The 18,825-nt window shown below is 42.2% G+C and overlaps 1 protein-coding gene across 2 annotated transcripts in view; it reads left to right on the top strand.

Annotated features, from left to right (window-relative positions):
• The window catches only part of opn5 (opsin 5), a 77,207-nt gene that overhangs the window by 55,555 nt on the left and 2,827 nt on the right, over positions 1 to 18,825 (top strand). For both annotated transcript variants that reach the window (XM_039780984.1, XM_039780983.1), the window contains 2 exons: positions 14,841 to 15,175; positions 15,265 to 15,509. In XM_039780984.1, coding sequence (XP_039636918.1) covers positions 14,841 to 15,175; positions 15,265 to 15,509 — 580 coding nt within the window. The remainder of the gene's footprint in view (positions 1 to 14,840; positions 15,176 to 15,264; positions 15,510 to 18,825) is intronic.

Below are 18,825 nucleotides of genomic sequence, written 5' to 3'. Positions count from 1 at the left end.
ATGATGAAGTGACTGGAACTATCCATCACCTCGCGCGCGTGGATTCTCAACGTCCTGGCTGTTGCCCGGTCTTTGAGACACAGCTGTTGTCTGTTTTTGACAATTTCGTCTGCACTTTTTTTTTTTTTTATAGTTTAATGAGCTTACAATTGCACATTTTTGAAACATGCAGTCCAGGCTCGCCGTATAGACTCTATTGTCCTATCGGATCACGCCCCAGTGCTTTTGCATATTGACCCAGCATTTAACATTCCCAGAACTCCAACCTGGAAATTCAATACATCGCTTTTGAACAGTGACCCCTTCTGTTACTTCGTCTGGAACAATCTATTACAATTTTGGCTTGATAATAATAATCCCCAGGTGTTCTCTGCTATGATCTGGGATGTGGCTAAAGCCACTGTACGCGGGCATCTTATCTCCTAAACTTCTCATCAAAAGAAGGTTCTAAAGAGAAATAGGAACAATCTTGAAAAGGAAGTTACTAGGTTAAAACAAATACATGAACAATCACCCACAGTTGTGAATCTAAAAGCGCTAGTGACTGCAAAGACTGATCTCAATATTGACCACAACCGCCACGTTCAGAAGCTACTACTTTTCACAAAGCAGAAGTATTATGAATTTGTTAATTCAATTCAATTCTATTTATAGTCATAAATCATAACACGAGTTATCTCGAGACAATTTACAGATAGAGTAGGTCTAGACCACACTCTGTAATTCTCACACTGTAATTTACAAAGCCCCAAAAATTACAGTAATTCCCTCAAGAGCATCACTGCGACAGTGGCGAGGAAAAACTCCCTCTTGGGAAGAAACCTCGGACAGACCCAGGCTCTTGGTAGGCGGTGTCTGACGGTGCCGGTTGGGGATGTGATGAACAGTGACGATAAGTCACATTAATAATGGAACAGTGACTTCAAATGGTAGTCGTAGTAGTTCATGTCATATGAGTGCGCTGCAGGGCGTTACAGGATGTAGCGTGGCCCAGCAGAGCATGGATGGACGTAGCAGGAAGCAGCAGGGCCCCGCAGAGCTCAGCAGGGAGTGCAGCAGGACCACGGCGACAGCTGCAACCAGGATCTTGGTGCCAACGTTCTCCAAGGAAATACGCTGGGTGAAAAAACATAAGGACTCCAGGGAGTAAACTCCCCAGAAGCTAGGATTAGTAACAAGCATTTCTGCGACGGGATGCACACCAATGGTAATAGAAAGGGAGAGGAGAGAGCAGCTCAGTGTGTCAAAGGAAGGAAGTCCCCCGGCAGTCTAAAACTATAACAGCGTAACTAAGAGAGACAGGTCATAAGGAGAGGAAGCCTGTTTGGGCTTGGAACTCTCCCCTGCCGGATCGGCTGTGCTGGCCTGCCTCCCTCTGCTTTTATTAGATTATTAATCTGATGACTATGAAGAGAAGCATGTGGGCCTGGTTAGGCGGATGCTGCAACTCCTCACTGTTAGGCTCTAGTCGGACCCAGGACTGAGAACAGGCACACAAACACAGATGAGCGGTTAGGAGTGTTTTATTGGAAACAATGTGGATTGTGCAGGAGGGAAATGGCCAGGAGAGCAGCTCCGGGTGGGGTCGAAGCTGGTGATCAGACGGCGGGTGTATGGCCAGGCAGCGAAGATGTGGAATGGCTGGTTGAGAACGGAGCGGCGAGGTGAGCAGGCAGCGAGGAGGCAGATGAGAACCGAAGAGCAGCAGGTCCAGAGGCGGAATCTGAACAGAGATAGAATGCGCGAGCCAAGCACAAATGAGGCAACAGGTACGCTAGAAACAGGACTGAATTCTCTCGAGCACAGAGTAGAGCCACGTTACCAAGGCAAGGCAGCTTTATTTGTATAGCACATTTCAGCAACAGGGCAATTCAAAGTGCTTTACATAAAACATTAAAGAGCAGTTAGAAAACAATTTAAAACAATTTTAAAACATTAATAAACAAATTAAAACAAGAATAAAATTGATAGTGCAGTATAAGAATAAAAGTTACAGTGCAGTATAAGAAATTAAAGTTAATAAAATAGATTTAAAGAAAAGCAACATCAAAAAGATAGGTCTTTAGCTTAGATTTAAAAGAACAGAGTTGCAGCGGACCTGCAGGTTTCTGGGAGTTTGTTCCAGATATGTGGAGCATAAAAACTGAACGCTGCTTCCCCCTGTTTAGTTCTGACTCTGGGGACAACAAGTAGACCTGTCCCAGACGACCTGAGAGGTCTGGGTGGGTCATAGTGTAGTAGCAGATCAGAAATGTATTTTGGCCCTAAACAGTTTAGTGATTTATAAACCAAAATAGTTATATAATTAATACTATTGGTTAGGCACTGGAAGCCAGTGTAAAGACTTCAGTACTGGAGTGATGTGATCCACTTTCCTGGTTTTAGTGAGGACTCGAGCAGCAGCGTTCTGAATCAGCTGCAGCTGTCGTATTGATTTTTTAGGGAGACCTGTAAAGACACCGTTACAGTAGTCAAGTCTACTGAAGATAAAAGCATGGACAAGTTTTTCCAGATCTTGCTGAGACATAAGTCCTCTAACCCTTGATATATTTTTAAGGTGATAATATGCTGATTTTTTTATTATGTTAATGTAGCTGTTAAAATTTAGGTCTGAGTCCATGACTACACCAAGATTTCTGGCTTTGTCGGTTGTTTTTAACATTGTCGTTTGAAGCTGAGCGCTGACTTTCAATCGTTCCTCTTTTGCTCCAAAAACAACCACCTCCGTTTTCTCTTCATTTAATTTAAGAAAGTTCTGGCACATCCAATCATTAATTTGTTCAATGCACATATTTAATTGTTGTATTGGGCTATAGTTCCCTGGCGATAAGGTTATGTAAATTTGTGTGTCATCTGCATAACTATGGTAAGTTATTTTGTTGTTTTCCATAATCTGAGCCAGTGGAAGCATGTAGATGTTGAACAGAAGAGGCCCCAGAACTGAGCCTTGGGGAACTCCGCACGTCATGTTTGTATGCTCAGATGTATAATTACCTATAGACACAAAGTAGTCCCTATTCTTTAAATAGGATCACAAACCACTTTAGTACTGAGCCAGAAAGACCAACCCAGTTTTCCAATCGGTCAAGCAATATGTCATGGTCTACTGTATCAAATGCAGCACTAAGATCAAGTAATACTAAGACTGAAATTTTGCCACTATCTGTGTTTAAGTGGATGTCATTAAAGACTTTAACAAGAGCCGTCTCAGTGCTGTGGTGTGGTCGAAAACCTGACTGGAAGGCATCAAAACTGTTGTTTAGCAATAAGAAAAGGTTGAGTTGTTGAAAAACCACTTTTTCTATGATTTTACTTAAAAATGGAAGGTTTGATATTGGCCTATAGTTGCTCACCACAGGAGTGGTTGCAACGAACTGGCGCCGAAGAGGTGAACAGCCCGGGTTGATAACTGGTGGTTGAGTACTGGAAGGAGCTGCAGCTGGCTGTTGGTTGATTACTGGAATGATCTGCAGCTGGCTGGAGCAGAGCAGGTGAGAGTGGCCACGCCCCTTGACCTAGATCCTCTTGAGTGACATATAAGCTGGTGGAGATAGACACAGACAACACACACACAGGGGGAAAGGGGAACAGGAAAACAGGCAGGGACAGGGGGACAGCCACTGATCCACAACACTCACTCCCTAACTATAAGTTTTATCAAATAGGAGAGTTTTAAGTTCATTCTTAAATGTGGTGACAATTTCTGCCCCCTGAACCCAAATTGGGAGCTGGTTCCATAGGAGAGGAGCCTGATAACTAAAGGCTCTGGCTCCCATTCTACTTTTAGAGACTCTAGGTACCACAAGTAACTCTGCATTCTGGGAGTGCAGTGCTTTAGTGGGACAATAAGGTATTAGGAGCTCTTCTAGATATGATGGTGCTTGACCATTTATTTGAGCAACCTGACAGTAGGGAATTACAATAGTCCAGCCTTGAAAGTAACGAATGCATGGACTAGTTTTTCAGCATCGTTTTGAGACAGGATATTCCTAATTTTGGCAATGTTACGAAGATGAAAAAAGGCTGTTCTTGAGGTTTGTTTTAGATGGGCGTTAAAGGATATATCCTGACCAAAAATAACCCCTAGATTTCTGACAGTAGTGCTGGAGGCCAGGGCAATACCATCCAGAGTAGCTTAGTCTTTAGATAATGAGGTTCGGAGGTGTTTAGGGCCCAGCACAATAACTTCAGTTCTGTCATGTCCGTTAAGTAAAGAACACACATGACAATAAAAATGATTTAGGACATTTTTATTGAATAAATTGCATTTCAGTTAATAAATTCTGAATTAAATTTTCTTTGGTGGTATGGCTCTGTTCAGGGAGTCCTCTGACCTTTCATGAGCACCATGAAATAGCAGAGAGTCAGAGGACAGCAGCAGCATTAGGGAATGCTCACACAGTTTAGGACTGTGAGAGCTGAACTATTCCCCCACATGAACAGAGCAGCAACGAAGACATAGAAGCAAATGCCACGCCATACACGACAAGGAGGAGCCGGGGAGGTGGCGGACAGCAGAGAAGCGAGCAGCAAGCAGGTAGGAGCAAACTGAATCTGCTTTAAATAGGGCGCCCTGTCTTGAGCGTAGCCATTAAGCAGCGAGGGGTGTTGACCAGCTGATGCGCTAATCCAGATCAGCTGATGCAGCTCAGCAGGAGCAGATCAGCTGATGAGACCGTGTTGTTGGCCAATAGCGTTAGCAGTGCCTTGACTACCTGGCCTGCCAGAACTGACGCTGACGCTCAATTTTTGTTAGAGTTTAACATCAGAAAATTATAGGTCATCCAGGATTTTATATCTTTAATGCACGCTTGAAGTTTAGCTAGCTGACTGGTTTCATCTGGTTTGATTGACAAGTATAATTGGGTGTCATCCGCATAACAGTGAAAGTTAATTGAGTGTTTCTTAATAATATTACCAAGAGGAAGCATATATAAGGAGAATAGAATTGGTCCAAGCACTGAGCCTTGTGGAACGCCATGGCTAACTTTAGCGTACTTGGAGGATTTATCATTAACGTTAACAAATTGAGATGGATCAGAGAAATAGGACTTAAACCAGCTTAGAGCGATTCCTTTAATGCCAACTAAGTGTTCCAATCTCTGTAACAGGATTGTATGGTCAGTAGTGTCAAATGCAGCACTAAGATTTAGTAGAACAAGAATGAAGACAAGTCCTTTGTCTGCAGCAGTTAGAAGGTTGTTAGTAATTTTCACCAGTGCCGTCTCTGTGCTATTTCTAAATCCTGATTGAAAGTCATCAAATAAACTAATGCTATGTAGAAAATCACATAACTGATTAGCATCTACCTTCTCAAGGATCTTGGAAAGGGAAGGTTAGATATAGGTCTATAGTTTCCTAAGACCTCAGGATCGAGGGTGGCTTTTTTCAGAAGAGGTTTTATAACAGCCTCTTTAAATTACTGCGGTACATAACCTGTTAATAAGGACATATTGATCATATCTTGTAATGAAGTGTTAATCACGGGTAACGCTCCTTTGAGTAGTCTCGTTGGGATGGGGTCTGAGAGACAGGTAGATGGCTTAGCTGAGGATATCTTTAACATTAATTGTTGAAGGTCTATAGGATAAAAGCAGTCTAAAAATATGTCGGGACTAGTCGTTCTTTATAGCGGTCCTGCGTTTAAAGGTGAACCATTAGAAGTTGAGGGCAAAAGGTGATGGATTTTATCTCTAATTGTTATAATTTTATCATTAGAGAAGCTCATGAAGTCATAACTACTCAGAGCTAGAGGAATAGATGGCTCAGTAGAGCTGTGACTATCTGTCAGCCTGGCTACAGTGAAAAGAATGGCTAATTCCTCTCCCTATATATATACTACATTTATTACATGTATCGTTATCACTAAAGGAGCAAGAAAAGAAACCTTGGGTTGTTCTTATTTTCTTCAATTAGTGATGAGTAATAGTCTGATCTGGCCTTTCTTAGGGCCTTCCTATAGGTTTTGAGACTTTCTTGCCTATCCAAAAGAGTTTCTTCCACTTTGGTGGAACGCCATTTACTTTCAAGGTTTCACGAGATTTGTTTTAATTTGCGAGTTTGGGAGTTATACCAAGGTGCTAATTTCCTTTGCTTCATCATCTTCTTTTTGAGTGGAGCAACAGAGTCTAAAGTCGTCCGTAGGCAGGTCGTAGCACCGTCTACAAATGTATCAATTTGAGAGGGACTAAGGATAACATAAAGGTCCTCTGTTATGTTAAGGCATGTCATAGAGTCAAATGCTGTTGCAATATCTTTCTTAAATTTAGCTATAGCACTGTCAGATAGGCATCTAGTGTAGAAGTTCTTATCCAATTTAGTATGGTCAGGTATTAAGAATTCCAAAAGTAATTAAAGAACGATCTGATAATACCGAATTCTGCGGAAATATTATTAAATCCTCAATTTCAATACTATATGCCAGCACAAGGTCGAGGGTGTGGTTAAAACTGAAACCGATTGAATCTAATAATGAGTTGAAAGCAGTACTAAGGCTATCATATTCAACGTCCACATGGATATTAAAATCACCTACAATAAGTACTTTGTCAGATTTAAGGACAAAACATGATAAAAACTCTGAGAATTCAGATAAAAATTCAGAATACGGACCTGGAGCCCTGTAAATAACAATGAATATAATTGGCTGTGATGTTTTCCATTTTGGATGTTGAAGATTAAGAACAAGACTTTCAAACGAGTTATAATTTAGTTTAGGTTTAGGACTAATTAACAGGCTTGAATCAAAGATGGCTGCAACTCCCCCTCCTCGGCCTGAGCCTCTAGGAATTTGAGTATTAATATGACTGGGTGGAGTGGCTTCATTTAGACTAACATATTCGTCATGGCCCAGCCAAGTTTCAGTAAGACGATATAAATCAATTTTATTATCTGATATCAAATTGTTTACCAATACTGCTTTAGAAGACAGAGATCTAATATTTAATAGTCCACATCTAATTTTCCTATTTTGTTCTATCGTTGCAGTCGTTTTAATTCCAATTAGCTTGTTAAGTATAGCGCATCTTTTGTTTACCTTTGATTTAACCGATCTGAGCCGGGGTACAGACACCGTGCTTATTAGACTATGAGTGGGCGACTGCTCCAACGGAAGCACAGAGGGGCGCATTTCAGTGCACCTCTGATTACTAATATCAAACTTGGGTTGTCATGGTCTATGACCGATAATAGACTCGGTCAGATTTTTTGATATGAGAGCGGCTCCATCCCAGGTGGGATGAATGCCGTCTCTTCTAATCAGACCAGGCTTTCCCCAGAACGCCCTCCAGTTATTCACATAGCCCACATCATTAGCTGGGCACCACCCCGACAACCAGCGGTGGAAGGATGACGTACGGCTGTACATTTCATCACTGGTCAGGTTTGGCAGGGGTCCAGAGAAAACTACTCAGTGCGACATTGTCTTTGTGTATGCACAAAGTGGCTCAACCATAATTTTAATGATCTCCAATTTTCGACCATTAACACCTACGTGAAGTATGATCTTACTGTATTTACGGTTCTTTTTAGCCAGCAGCTTTAGATGGGATTCTATATTGCCCGCTCTAGCCCCGGGGACACATATGACCGCAGCCGCTGGAGCCGCCGGCTTCACATGTCGCAGTACAGAGCTCCCAATAACCAGAATTGGCTTCTCAGCGGGTGTATCACTGAGTAGGGAGAAACTTTTAGAGAGGCGAAGATGCTCCGGTTTAGAGCGACCGTCATCATGTGCACTCCCTGGTTTAGATCTAACGCTACGCTTCCCTCGGACAGTCACCCACTCGCCCGGCTGCTCGGGGTCTGCCGGGGGACAGCTAGCAGAAGCTACAGTATGTTGGCCCGCATTAACTGCATGGTGCTGGCTAGCTACGGAGGCCTCAAACTCTCTAAGCCTTGCCTCCAGAGCAGCGAATATACTACATTTATTACATGTATCGTTATCACTAAAGGAGTCAGAGGAATAGCTAAACATTTGACACACAGAGCAAGAGAGAGCAGGAGAGGGAGAGGAATTAGCCATTGCTAATGGCTAAGCTAAAGTAGCTACTAACAGCGTTTTAGCAACTGTAAGATCAGGGAGGCAGTCGCTGTAAGAGAAACGAAGTATAAGTGCTTTGAGTAGAACAATTGTAATTAAAATGCAATCCAGGCAAATAGCCGCTAATTTAAACAATAAAGCAGAGTTGAGTAAGTTTTTGCTGGAGCAGCAAACTAGCGTTTTTAACACGGGAACACCGGAAGTGACACAACACGCTTACCGTACACGTCAGCACGTCAAGAGAGTGGAGCACTCTCAGTGTGGTCTGGCTTGTGTGTCAGTATGGCTTAACGACCTGATCATAATAATAATAAAGCCGCTTACTTGCCCACCAACTGAAAAATCTGATCAATGATCGCTCAATCAACATGATTAGAACTCCCTGTGGTGATGATTCCTGTGACCCATTGACTAACAATAGTACATTCAGAGATTTTTAGAAATCCCTTTACAGTTCAGAGAAGATCGAATCCAACGTTACCTCTTACCTACCTGCTTACTGTTGTGGAGGAGGAACGCTCCACCTTAAGCCTGGTACAGATGACAGGATAATTAGGCCGATTTTAGCCCCGATTCACCCCTCCCGACAATCTTAAGGATGCTCCGATTATCGTAAAATAATCTGATCAGATATTCCTGCCGTGTGTGGTGTGTTAAGACTGCTCTCGTCTGCTCGGAAGGACGTTGGGACCGCTCCGATCTCAAATCGGGGATATCCAACATGTTGGATTTATTTGGCCCGATTTCTCCTCGTGTGTGGTGTCCCCCGGGGACAAACAAGCACGCAGCCTGTGTAAAATAAATAAAGTCGATGGGCATAACTACATCCACAACTGCAGTCCACCAGAGTACATGGAAACGAATATATGAACGTTTATTAATCTGTATAATAGAGCTGTAATCGGGCCTTAAAAGTACGGCCCGAAAAGGCCTGAGCCCGACAGAGTTCGGCCCGAGCCCGACCCGTACATTTTGATTGACAGCTTTTTAAAAGCCCGAACCCGTTTACAGCCCGACTGCAGTCAGAGTGTCGGACACGCGCTTGGCACCGCGAGCGGGCACACGCACCACTCGGCGGAAAAGGGAGAGAAAGAAAAAAGAGACTGCGCCACACGCACACAGCTCCTTTGTCTTTCGTAAAAAATGAGTCATTTATACATTTTTTAACATCATTTATTCATGAATAACGGAGGCTATAGGCCACTTGGAAGTTGGAACATAGAAATTAATTAAGTCCTCCAGAGACCAGCCTCCCAACCAACAACCCGACCGAACCCGTCGGGTCCCGTCGGGTTCGGGCAAAGATCTTCAGCTCTACTGTGTAATACCTAACGACATTTCTATGAGAAAAAAACAAATCACCTCCATATCATGATGTAGCAAGTATAGTCCATGCTCGCGTTGTCTTCTTTGACCATCGCCTTTTCTTTTGATAACGTTTCTTTTCGGTTAAAAACACACTACAAACTATCGCCACTGCATCCTCTTCGTCCGCAATGATTGTTTATTCTGAAGTCACATTTGATCTCGAGGGATTTTGCGAGATTTCCCGTCTGACCTGGGAATGCTCGGGAGTCAAATCGGTTCGTGTGTGATGTGTTGATTTTGCCGTGTGCTGCGCACCACACACTGTACGACCAAAACTGTTAGACCCGTGATTTTTTATCACCGTGTGTGGGGTCTCTCAGGATTGGAAAATCGGCCAACAATTTTTAAATTGTCCCGTGTGAACCAGGCTTTAAGTGCAGCATTTCATCATACAGACCTATTAGCCTACTTAATGTGGACTACAAAATAGTTGCAAAAGTAGTGGCCCGCAGGCTTGAAAAGGTTCTTCCTAAATTTATTAATCCTTATCAGGCAGGATTTGTGAAATCAAGATGTATGTACGTCAAGCACTTAAAGGGGTGATAGAATGATTATATAGGGTATTTCACACTGTTCCTTAAGGTCTCCTAATAGGGTATGTAACATTTGTTGGGCTGAAAATTGTCCGATCCTATTTTATGGGCCCATAACTACCCTGTGAATATGGCCCTATTTGAGCTTTTCTTCCAAATATGGTATGAACATGAATATTTAGATGAGCTGCGTGCAGATTGGTTTGAGCGAACCACATAGAAACACATTGGAGACTCGACAGCAGGTCTCATATTTCAGACACTGCAATGTTTTGTTACTAAATTCACTTCTGAGACTTTTTTATGCGAGAAATCAACTATATAAAGCTCAAATATGGGCCGTTTTACGAACATTTATGGCTAATTGCAAATTTGGTAAGACGTGTCGGATTTCAGGAGGTCCACACAGTCTGACAAGACAGCGGCAGCCCAGGAGAAAGTCACCGTTTCTGGGTTAGCTACTGGACAACCGGGGCTACGCAGAGCTGTCCGGCTGCCGGCATAACTATAATATATTTATAGTTTGAATTTCATCACGTCACTTATATAACCGCTACCATAAGGTCTTACAAAGCTAACGCTTGTGTCAGATTTAAATTTTGTGAATAGGAGGGGTTTCGTTAGCTGCTGGTGTCCCTTCAATCCTATGGGTAAAGATTGCGGCTAGCTGCAGGCCCTGGAGCTCCGTCAGGGCCTTGGCATTTAGTAGTCCAGTAACCCAGAAACGGTGACTTTGCGCGGGTATGGAACGCCGCGGGCTTCTGGTCGTGACGGAGATCCATTTAGCTCACAGCAAGCCGGGGTCTATGAATGAGGACACGCCGGGTGGCGAGGCAGCACCGGCCGCTGTCACGTTAGCCTGCTGAGCTACAGCTGAACTGCGACACACAGTCGGACATAATTTGCAATTAGCCATCAACTTTCGTAAAACAGCCCATATTTGACCTCTACATAGTGAATTTAGTAATTAAATAGCGGACCTCTGGAGATCTGCGTGACCTAGCTAGATTCAGAAGACTAAGCTGACCTCAGGTCAGTGGTGTAGCCTATGCAAATGTTGGGGCGTGACAAAGACTAGGAGTTGGGATGTTGACGTCAACTTTTAGCTTTGTTGAGATTAGCCTGTTTTCAGCAGCAGTTTCAAATTGTGAGATTTGCAGAGGAATGGGGGGACAATGGGATTTTGAGGTTCTATGTATGTCCTATTTACCCTCCAAAACTGTTGTTTTTCAACTATGACAAGTTAAAATCGGTTTTGCATTCTATCACCCCTTTAATGTCATTCACTATCATAATAGCCTACCCATAAATCCCAGCGTTTACAACTTTGTTGGATGCAGAAAATGAAAATTTGAATTTGACCATGTAGAAAGGCCTTTTTTGTTCTCAGTCTTTGAAAAGTTTGATTTTGGTTCCAGTTTTATCAATGTGAGTAAAACTCTTTACTCTGATCCAGTAAGTGTTAATACAAATGGTCTGATGTCAGAGGGTTTTGCAGTGTACAGAGGCTGTAGACAAGGGTGCCCCCTGTCACCTTTATTGTTTACACTGTTTATTGAGTCAATTTGGAGAAATCCAGGTGTTCCATTTGTGTTGTGGATAAAAGTATGAGAAATTTCACATTTGTTTGAAAATGGGATTTTTCTTTCATTCATTGAGCTTCAGCAGAAATATGGAGTTTCTTCTTCCCATTTGTTTAGATATTTTCAAATAAGGCATGATGGCTATCATTCTTCTGCTGGTGTTGTAAGAAATATAAAGGTATTTTTTTCATATGCTTTGGTCATGTTAACAACTTTCAAGTGGAATAAATAAATATATAAGTATGTACATAGATCTTGCTTTGATGGCAGCTAGGGGGTTGCTTTGTGTTTGTTAATTTTTTGTATGTCTTGTCTGTTTTGTCCTAGTCAAACTGTCAAACTGACAAAACAAATGATATTCTTAAAAACGTCTAAGCTTCAATCCTCTGGGTGGGAGCTTCCATGGCAGTGGTTGACTGACATATGAGTGCTACGAATGCTAGGAGATGCTACATGGATGTGACATGGATGTATAATAATAACTAGATACCGGATCACAAGAAATGGTGCCTATTCAGTTCAATAGAATTGCTCAACTGGAGCATGTACGCCAAAAAAAGTTTCTAAGCTTCTGGGTTTACTTGTGTGATATGCGGCCTGATAAAGCTGTCTGTGTGTGTTCCCTTACGTTCAAAATTTGGGGTGATCCAAACAATTGTAAGCTAGCAAGCTAGGCTAACAAACTTCCACTTGGACAGTGGCAACTTGTTAGCTTAGCATGCTAACTTTAACTTTGATTACTATTACACCTTATGCGTTTTATTGCATTTAAACACCTGCTGAGTGCTATTATCAAGCTCCTGCACATTGTTTTGTGTCCCACATTATAAAAAGGAGGGTGTAGCTAGCGTTAGCTTTCCCACTTTTATGGGTCCAGTTGTGTTGACTGCAAATGACCAGACTTTTAAAACTCACACCAACAATTAGTTCTGTAACCACAGCACTTCTTAAATTACTGTATGATTCAGATTACAACACAGAGTAACAAAGAAGTACTCAAATTCCAGATGGGATTTAGCAACAGCTAATGACTTCGCTCTTCAAGCTGGTTAACTATCAGTGTGGCGGTTAGCATTAAAGTGATATTATATAGTGCTTTTGCCCAGATATTGCAACAAACAAAATAACATTATTGTAGGGCTGTCAAAAGATACATTAGTTTTGCTAATTACAATTTGACCAAATTACACGAAATACATTTTAATTTCAGTTTGACTCCTGTTCAGCAGAAATGATCTCTTGCACGAGAGTGAGTAATTCCATGTTTACTGAAATTGTTTATAGCTCAGTGTTGGGGACCAAGAGTCTGGTTAAACCCGATTTTAACCAAAAGGCCTCAGATTAAACTGACCTCTGGATACAAGACACACATGTGCTCAGAGACAAGGGGACATGTGGCCAAGACAAAGGAATCTTGGCCTGTATGTAAACCTCAAAGCCTGGTTAATTCACACCTCTATGTGAAAGTGCCAGCCAGAAGGGAAACGCCTCACAACTGGCAGGAAGTCAAAGGACTACACGACTGTAGTTTTCACGAGTCTTCCTATTGGTTCAGCGGGACCATAAACACAGCAGGGGGTCTGAACCTATAAATAACCTGACCCTAGGAAACTCCCTCGTCTTCACCTGCAACTCCCATTGCTGACAGGAGGCGCGCAAGCGCTTGTGCTCAACTTCTATTTTCTGGAGAAAGTGGATTTAATTTCGGAGGATCCTATGAAAAACGCACCAGTGTTTTTCGTAACTGCAGTGAGAAGGAAACAACGTTTTTCTTCTCAAAGTCGACAAACTCTTCCCCTTACTGCCTTTTGGAGGGTTTCTCCGGTGGCCCTGACCAGAGCCGGAGTCGTTCTGTTTCATTTCTGTGGAAATCTATCGACAGAAACAACGGACTGAACACACCGTAAAAAGGCTGACGTCTGGGCAGAGATAAGTAGTGTGTTTACTAATGAGCAAAGGGTTCGCTACCATTGTTGCCATTAATGTGATCTGATTTAATCATGTACTGGTCCATATGTGATTATTAATCTGTCTGTGAATGTATAAACGATCAATTATACCGTTGATTTATGTGGTGTTAAGTAGCTGGGTATAACTGTAATCGCTTACTCGCTAATTCATTCCTTTCATGGAATTTAGTTACTGTCTGCGATAGAATCGCGAAAATCAGCTGTTAGCTGCTGGAGTGGTTATAGTGACGTTTCCCTCAGCAAAACCAAAAGTCTCAGTCTGTAGGACAGTGGCTGAGGGGAACTAGGTCATTATCGATAATTAAGATCAAAGTGCCTTCTTTTCCTTTACTCTTCTTTCTTCTCTTTCTCCTCTTACTAACACACACAAACACACACACACACACAGGCTAGCCGCGTATCTCCCGAGCTAACGCGGTAGGCTAGCTTCACACCGTGGAGTCGCCTTCACCTTGTACAGAGCTAACACATGACCTAGCATACTAGGCTAAGCGTGCGCGTTGCCTAGCAAACCCCTCGGCTTCTTCAGCCCCTCCCCGTGCACGCAGCACCACTACCGCCCTCTTGAGGCTAAATAGTTTTGTGCAGCTCACAGGAGTAGCCAGTTTGGTTTTTGTGTTAGGAATACATTTTGACACCGCCCCTCCTCCTTCGCTCGCACACACACACACACACACACACACACACACACACCCACCCACCCACAGACGTGTCCATGACACATGCTGCTTTGTTTTGGCTTTGTTTTGGTTGTGATATGGTAAAAGATATATAAGTTTATTATTGAAGGATTATTGTTTAGCTACTGATAATTGTGACGTTAATAAATCTTATTATACTTAATTAGCAGTTGCTTGTGATTATTTGTGTACTTGTTGTAATAATCGCTGGTCGATCAGGTCCGTGCTTGGATTCACCCCTTCCTTTATTTCCTTTTTAAAGGATTACCACAGAAATGAGACTGTTCCACATTTTGATTATTGGTCCCTGACTAGCAGGGTGGTGCCCCGTTTTGATTGTTTGTCGATTTGATAAAGTTATTAATAACCATATTCATAACTTTATTAATATTGATAAAACATCTTTGATAATTTGCCAATGATCAAATCTGTACCCTACGAGAATCCTACATCAGAGACACACCATTCTCATGCAACTGCACTCAACAAAAGCAGCAGAAACAGGCACAAAAAACTGAAACCCCCCCCCCTTGTTCTACATTGTCAACCAGCCTAATTGAATTAAACGCAGCATTCAACAGATGTAATTTAAGTTAAATTAGGTTTCTATTGTCTCTCACCACTTGTCCATCATTCGTCCTGTCTTTTTTTTTTTTCACTCTTAGGCACATGGCTTCAACGCCACCATGTCTTCCTGTGCCTGGTTTTTGTGTGGGTGTATGCAGCTTTCTGGGCCACCATGCCCCTGACTGGTTGGGGAAACTATGCCCCAGAGCCCTTCGGGACCTCCTGCACATTGGACTGGTGGCTGGCACAGGCCTCTGTGTCCGGCCAAAGCTTCGTCCTGGCCATTCTGTTCTTCTGTCTCATCCTTCCCACAGGCATCATCGTCTTCTCTTACGTCATGATTATCTTCAAAGTCAAGTCCTCTGCAAAGGAGATTTCAAACTTTGACGCCCGCATCAAAAACAGCCACAGCCTTGAGATAAAACTCACAAAGGTGGGTGAAAGGTTAGAGGAAAGGGTTCTAAGTAGAGAAAAGAAGACATTTTGTTAAATATTTGAATATTGCTTTGTATCCTCTCCCAGGTGGCAATGCTGATCTGTGCAGGCTTCTTGATAGCCTGGATCCCTTATGCAGTGGTGTCAGTGGTGTCAGCGTTTGGTGAACCGGACTCGGTGCCCATCCCTGTGTCTGTCATTCCCACGCTGCTGGCCAAGTCTTCAGCCATGTACAACCCCATCATCTACCAGGTGGTGAACCTGAGACGTTACTGCAGGATATCCTCCTGTTTCAAGGTCCTGAAGAAACGCAGGAATTTTAGAAAGTCAAGGTAAAACAGAGTGTGTTATATTTCTAGTCTTTATTCCAGTGACACTGTTGATGAAGCATAGCATAGCATTAGCTGGAATTAGTTGTTTCATTTATGCTTCATGGTCACTAGCTCATTCACTAGTTGTGTGACTACCATCTGACTAGATACCACATATTATGGTCTCTGGTGAATACTTAATTCTGATTGGCTGCGAGGGTGTCCATTAAAAGGGGATACAGGACACCTGTACAAGTTCTGGTGAAACTGACTGTTTACCGTTCTAAATCAATGTGCTACATTACATGAAAAAGATCATCTAAATTTGTAAATGTAATTTACAACACTGACTGTAGTCCTTCAGTGCCTTGTCCGCTGAACACTACAAGTCACTCTACCCTTCTGAACTGACTTTGTTTCACAGCGATCATCTCTTTTCTCGTTGTTGCTGGTCAGTCTGGTACTTCAGGCTGCGGCCAACATTACACATGGCGTATCGTTTGTTCTTGAAAGTCTTTTTTGATTTGGGGACAATGACATGGCTGGATAGTTAGCTTGTCTTGTTTTTGAACAGATTATATTTACTGATTGTCAGCCGTACACAATTATTGTATTGACTTTGAATCTTGCTAGCATAATGTTAGCTTTCTGGCTCATAGCTGTCTCAGCTGAAGGGTTCTATGACCTGAGCAGACTAGAAATATTTCCCGTTGCCAATGGTGGCAAGTCGCATCTAAGGTCTATATAAGGTCCCTTATCAGGTAATTAATGGACTTTAGCGGAGGCAACCAGTTCTGGCTTACCTGATAATGGATATCTCATCAGGCATTAACCCTGACTTAATTCAGGTGTACATCTTAAATTTCTCTCTGTTTCTCTAGTAATAATCTCATTGTGCTTGCTGCCACAGCACGGTTGGTATTCTTTTAACTAAGATCTAATGTGTAAGAATTAGGGCTGTCAGCATTAACGCGTTAATCGCGACGCGATTAAGGGGCGAGCATAACGCGTTAATTTTTTTTTATCTCATTAATCGCATGCTGTCATTTATAAATTTATTTTCACTTCACTCGGCTTCACGTCTTGCCCAACAGGCTACTATTTTGACCCTTTGCCGCACCTTTACTTATCATCAAGCTGTCATACTTCCTCCTAACACATCTTCCTGCTGCTGGCTGCAGGCATGATGGAGAAATGCAGCAGCAACACAATTCTGAATGGCGCTTTTTATTTCACAAAACTCCCGGACGGCTCGTAGACAAGTCGAAAGCCATATGCACATTGTGTAAAGCCAAATTAAAATATCACCGAAGCACGTCAAGCTTCAGCTACCAGCTATGAGCTAAGCATAGTCCAGTTAACGTGACTCAGGTTGATGCTAGTGGGCTCAGGCAAAGCACTGTTTTTAGAGTGCTACTCACTGAGCTGTTATTGAAACCAAAGTGCAAACGCTGTCTCATCAACCGGTGCTCACTGGACGTCAGTGAGTAATCACAATTATTTATAAGTTACTGCACACTATATTGACTCTGGTAAGTAGGTTTGGGTACCGAAACGTGCCGACCTAAACGGTAGTTACGAGACCGAATAAGAACGAAAATTTCTGTGCCTCATTTCGGTGCCTGACTTTACACTACGCCTGACAGCAGGTAACGTTAGCCTACCTTTAGCTAGCAGCTGGATTAAACAGTGTAAAGTGTGACTGTATTTCATGTAGAGTATTCCAAAATCGGGACCTAACAGTCTGCTCTGCAGCACAGCAGCTGCCGTTGTCGAAATTAAAAAACACAGATGGTGCGTTCACTTGCAGCTGCCGTTGTCGGAATTAAACAACACAGACTTAAAACAGGTAGCCTCGTGGTGCATTCAAAGTAATTGTAAAATATAATTTTTTCCATCTGGTGGTTGTTTTTGTCGTTCAACAGCAATTCACTGGTGAAATAAATTATTGTTATAGTTATTACATTATTATTAAATCTTTAATGTTGGCCATGGCCTTAACAATAAACAAGTTCCTGACTCTTGTTTAGTACCCTTCTTTTTTTTCTTTTTTCTTCTTTTGTTTACAATAAATAAATAATAAACTAATACAAATCTTAAAGTTAAGTTCATAAAGTAACTTTCTTTGCATTCATTTGATTCCCTATCAAGATACACTGGTAAGAATTGCTTTCCATTATTAATATGTACTTAAAACAGTTCTGAAATGCAAAATAATAGAATTATAATCATGTGATAAAACATGCGATTAATCGCGATTAACTATAGAAATTCAGCGATTAATCGCGATTAAAATTGTTTTATCATTTGACAGCCCTAGTAAGAATGTAACTAATACGGGGGAATCCTTGTTTTTTATTTTATTTTATCAGTTTATTTGTCAGGGACAATACATATAGGCATTGTTACATCTAAAGTGCAACCAATGCTATGTATATGTGACTTCTAGCCATACGCTAATGTGCGTTCCTTGTCCCTGCTTAGACTTTAGGAAATGACACACATGGTAAAACACTATAAAATAGGCATACAAACAAAAAATTGAAGCAGACAAACAGATCACAGATGCATAAACACAGTAAAGCAAACATGGACCAGCAGCCATATACAGTACATGCATAAGGGACTGTTATATTTATGGTATTTATGGAATGGACCACTGGGGGAAAATAGGGGAGGGTCATGTCTTTTTATTCTTTGTTGAGGGGAGGGTCACCCAATGTTTTTTAGTCTAGGGGGGAGGGTCACCCAACTTTTGTATTTATGAAAACAGAAAAATGTCAAAGTGGCTTGTTTGGTGCATACCTTTCCATGTAGATCTCAGTCTCTGCCCCCCATCGCTAGCAGATGGGTGTGACCCAACAAAAATCGCAACATGACAGCAACACGAGTTTGGAGTTGCTTTCTTTGAGAATGCAACCCTATATAACTGCACCACCTATTGCCAAAGTATCGTCACTGACATGAAGATGGAATATAATGAAGCTGAACAGCTGAAAGGTTTCACGTTGCCTCGAGCTCGAGCACCCACGGAAAATACTGAGCATCCACGTGTGCCAGACTGCCAGTAGGCTACAGTCATTTAAAATTAAACATTGCAGTTGTTGCTAAGTGGAGCGTGTGAGCGCTGATCGCGGTTATGTGTCAGTTAAACTTCTCATCTCCAATCCTATCTTTATTTGTGAGAGGGGATGCTGTCCTGAGTTGAAAGATGGCCTAGTTTACAGCTTTATTATCGAGTTAATAGGCGTGTGCGTTCGTGTTGGCCACTGCAAAAAAATGTTGACAACTTTTTTTTTAAAGGGCGTGCGCCCGTGAGCACCCACGGAGGAAAACA

Source organism: Perca fluviatilis, chromosome 18, assembly GCF_010015445.1.
Source record: "Perca fluviatilis chromosome 18, GENO_Pfluv_1.0, whole genome shotgun sequence".
Lineage (NCBI taxonomy): Eukaryota > Metazoa > Chordata > Actinopteri > Perciformes > Percidae > Perca > Perca fluviatilis.
This window is presented reverse-complemented; position numbering and strand designations above follow the sequence as displayed.